This window comes from Echinops telfairi, unplaced genomic scaffold (genome assembly GCF_000313985.2).
Source record: "Echinops telfairi isolate 266 unplaced genomic scaffold, ASM31398v2 ScPeMD7_44;HRSCAF=162, whole genome shotgun sequence".
Taxonomy (NCBI): Eukaryota; Metazoa; Chordata; class Mammalia; order Afrosoricida; family Tenrecidae; genus Echinops; species Echinops telfairi.
The window spans coordinates 13352415-13356797 of NW_022103942.1; the positions used below are offsets into that span (position 1 = coordinate 13352415).

General features: G+C 40.5%; 1 protein-coding gene across 1 annotated transcript; it reads right to left on the reverse strand.

Moving 5' to 3' along the window:
- Positions 1-2409: 2409 nt before the first annotated feature.
- Positions 2410-3231, reverse strand: LOC101641235 (E3 ubiquitin-protein ligase SIAH1-like). Its single transcript, XM_004711222.3, has one exon. It carries the CDS (start codon positions 3229-3231, stop codon positions 2410-2412), a length of 822 nt encoding a protein of 273 aa, XP_004711279.3.
- Positions 3232-4383: the final 1152 nt, after the last annotated feature.

Genomic DNA, 4383 nt, shown 5'->3' on the forward strand with positions numbered 1-4383 from the left:
TCTGCTCAGGCCACAGGTGAGGGACTAAACAGCATTACTATTAGACAGAGATTATTGTAAACTTGATTATGGTGGATATCATGATATATACTTGATCAATTGACCTCTCTCTTGATCCTACCTTAATTTGCTCTAGGTCAGCAGTTCTCAACCTCTGGGGGTTGAATGTGCCTTTCACAGGGGTCACCCGAGACCATGGGAAAACACATATATCCAATGGTCTTAAGAACCGAGACACTGCTCCTCTATCTCAACCTTCCTGGTGTTGGATTTTTACACATATTGCTGCCAAATCTAGCAATGTAGTTCACTGTTGCTATATTAAGACGGTTACCCATGCTACACTATGCTTCAAGACAAAATTTCATTTATTTGTAATTAGAAATAAATATTTAACAATAAATAATTGCATATTGTTTTTATGATTAATCACTATGCTTTCATTTTGTTCCCTTTATAACAATGAAAATACATCCTGCACATCAGATATTTATACTGTGATTCATAACAGTAGAAAACTTACAGTTATGAAGTAGCAACGGAATAATTTTATGGTTGGTGGTCACCACAACATGAGGAAATTTATTAAAGGGTCGCGCCAGTAGGAAGGTTAAGAAACACTGCTCTAGGTTAAAATATTTCTTGCTTTTGTAAATAATCCTGATGATCTTTTTTATCTTACTTTTAAAAAATTAAATACTTCTATTGGGGGCTCTTCCATCTCTTATCACAATACATACATTCATCCATTGTGTCAAGCACATTTGTGCATATGTTGCCATCTCCGTTTTCAAAGCATTTTCTTTCTACTTGAGCCCTTGATATCAGCTCATTTTCCCCCTCCCTCCCCGATGAACCCTTGATAAATTATGGATTATTATTTTCATATCTTACATCATCCTCTGTCACCCTTCACCCACTTTTCTGTTGTTGATCCTCCTGGGAGGGGGTTATATGTCCATCCTTGTGATCTATTCCCTCTGTCTCCCCCAACCTTCCCCTTATTCTCCTGTTATCTTCATTCTCATTGTTGGTCCTGAGGTGTTTATCTATCCTGGATTCCCTGTGTTGTGAGCTCTTATCTGTAGCAGTGTACATGTTCTGGTCTAGTCTGAATTGTAAGGTAGAATTGAGGTCATGATAGTGGCGGGGGAGGAAAGAATAAAGAACTAGAGGAATGCTTTATGTTTCATTCGTGCTATACTGAACCCTGACTGGCTTGTCTCTTCCTTGTGACCCTTCTGTAAGGGGATGTCCAATTGTCTACAGATGGGCTTTGGGTCTCCTCTCTACACCCCCCCTCCCATTCACATTGGTATGATTTTCATCTTTATATTATTATTTCTTGTTTGTTTCTTTTTTGTTGTTTTTGTTTCTGTTAGTTTTCCAGTTTATGAAGCACAGAAGGAGTGGATGCATAGAGACGATAACAGATACAATGGCTTATTGGAACAGGGATTGGGGAGGAGGAGGTGCATTGAGGAACAAACAATGAATGAGGAACAGAGAGGGAGCACTAGAACTGATTGTGATAATGTATATGCAATTATTTTTAAAAGAGACATAACTATGGAAGTGTACAATAGGTGAATATTATATAAACCGAACTACTAATAAAAAATGGTTACCCTGGGTGAAAGAGGAAGTGTTTTTGTTTAGGGAGCATTGAGTTTATGTTAATGATGGTGGAATAATTTAGGAAAGGATATCAATAATAGTTGCACTACACTGATAGTATGATCAATGGCACTGAATTATACATATTGAAATTGTTGAATTGGAGAATATTTTTGTGTATATTCATGCCACAATTAAAAATATTATACGAATAACTGTGTACAAAGAAGAAAATGTTCTAAAATTGATTGTGATAATGATAGTATAACTCTTTCTGATATTATTTAAATATTGAATGGTATATGTTGATGAATTTTTTTAAAAAGAAAACAAATTATATAAAACTCTTTTGTTTATGAAAAACTGAAATGAATAGCAACAAGCACACACACTCTCTCCCTGCAAATAAAAGACAGCAGCACTATGTGTTGACTCACAAAGTGCTCAAAAGCAGTGGTCCATGAACTCTTCACATGGCTTGTCAGTTAAAAGGAGAGGGAAAAATATACATATAACATGCATGCATCAAATACATTTTTTAATAAAAAAGTTGATCAACTTGGCCATATATATGTGTATATATCGTCTTTCAGTAGTTTACTGTTTAAGTTATATTAGCATTACTACATGCAAGTTTTTCCTGTATTAACAGCATTCCTTTGATTTACCGTCATATATGTAGCGTCCAACTACTCAAAAGTGTTTCACGATGGTAGACTACTAGGTACATTTTTCACTCTCAAAACAACACAATGACTTTAAACACTGGCTAGTGCATGTTTTACTTCCATTTTAATACCCGTAAATAGTGACATTCATTCTTAAGTTGCCATTTTTTGCAAACAGCTTTGCAACACTTGTATTAAACACTAGGCACTCCCTACCCATAATGGCTGTTTCAATTCCCTCCTGAAACGATAGCGGAACGGCTTCCCAAATCAAACGCTGCCCAGGACGATGCAGTTCAAGTTTGTAAACAAACTTTTGAGCTTGCTGGTACGTTCCTATCAGCTGTACAATTGCACAGAAGTTCTGATCACCATATCTGTCCATTTTATGCAATACGATGATGAAGTTGAATCCCAAACAGCACTGTATCATCACCCAGTCAAAATCACCAGGACGAAGAATGCCGGAAGCAAAGAAAATCGTGTGCTCTCCCTGTTGGGTTGTAACCATCCTATGCTGATCCATCAAATGGGGCACAGCAGCATTCATAAGGCCCATCCACTTACATGAATCACCCGGGAATGGACACGAATAACATCTAAATTCACAGTTCACTTGGTGGTCTGCTTTTTCCGTGTACGCAAGAATTCTTTCACATCCCCACACGGCATATTTACAAGGGAACTGCACTAAATCGGCGACTTTTTCCAGAGCCAAGTTACGAATAGACCCCAAGAGGACCCGGCAAGTTGGACAAATATCAAGCTTTGGACGGCAGTTGTTACAAACAAGATGTCCGTTCTTGCATTGAAGAATGGGTGGTAATACAGAGTCATAGCAGACGGGGCACTCAAAAAGACTCACCCAGAAACCCTTGGGTTGGGGTATGTCTTCGTGTGTCACCGGAGCATCAACAGCTGATGCTGGAGAACCGTGATGGCTCATTTTGTTGGTCGAGAGTTCACTTCAGATGCCGGTCCTGGCTCAAAGGTGCTCCGTCGTCACTGCGGCCACCAACCACTGCCACCGCGGCCACTGTGACTGTCCTGAGATCAATAAGACAGTCACTTCTCTGTCCTGAGATCAATAAGAAAGACACACTCTTTATGGACAACTGCCGCTAATGCTGCTGAGGCCTTTGGAGCCAGTGAGTCTTCGATACCTTTGTGACGTTGAAGCTTCTGTGACCGTTGAGGCGAAGCTTCTATGCGTTCCAACTGTCACGTCGACTGACGCAGCTGGAGTTCGCGCTCTGCTACGGCAGCCCGCTGTGGCCACAGCCTTTTGAAAATCCTCAAACTTGTCTTCGCTCACGCTACGAGGAGGCGTGGTCCCGCACGCCCCCTGAGCTCACGCATGCGCGCAGACAGATGGGCGGGTTGATCCCTTGAGGTCTTTCCTGGGTTTTCTTGTCTGATGGCTCTCGCTAAGGCTTCCACTAAGGTGAAGAAAAGGTACATCCTGGTCTGGACCATGTTAAAAGTGGAAGGGTTTCAAGTTTTTCCCCATGGAGCGTGATGTTGGCTATTGATTTTTCGCATATGGCTTTTATTATATTGAGAAATTTCCCTTCTACTTCTTTTTGTGGTGTGTTTTGATCAAAAATGGTCGTTGTATAGTCTCAAATAACTTTCTGTATCTATTGATATGATCATGTGATTTTTATTCTTTGCCCTGTTTATGTGGTGGATTACATTGGTTTTTTTAAGAAATCATTTTATTGGGGGCTCATACAATTCTTATCACAATCCATACATACTTCCATTGTGTCAAGCACATATGTACATTTGTTGCCATCATCATTCTCAAAACATTTGCCTTTTACTTGAGCCCTTAATATCACCTTCTCATTTTCCCCCTTTCTCCCCACTCCCCCGTCCCCCATGAAACTTTCATGATTCATAAACTATTATTTTGTCATATGTTACACTGTCCGACGTCTCTCCCCGCCCGCCCTCTTCTCTGCTCTCCATCCCCCAGGGAGGAGGTTATATGTAGATTCCTGTAATCGGTTCCCCTTTCCACCCCACCTTCCCTCCACCCTCTAGGCATCGCCACTCTCACCACTGGTCCTGAAGGGGTCATCTGTCCTGGATT

Excerpts from the sequence above, each read along its gene's own strand:
- LOC101641235 (XM_004711222.3), bottom strand. The coding sequence starts at position 3,231 with ATGAGCCATCACGGTTCTCCAGCATCAGCTGTTGATGCTCCGGTGACA.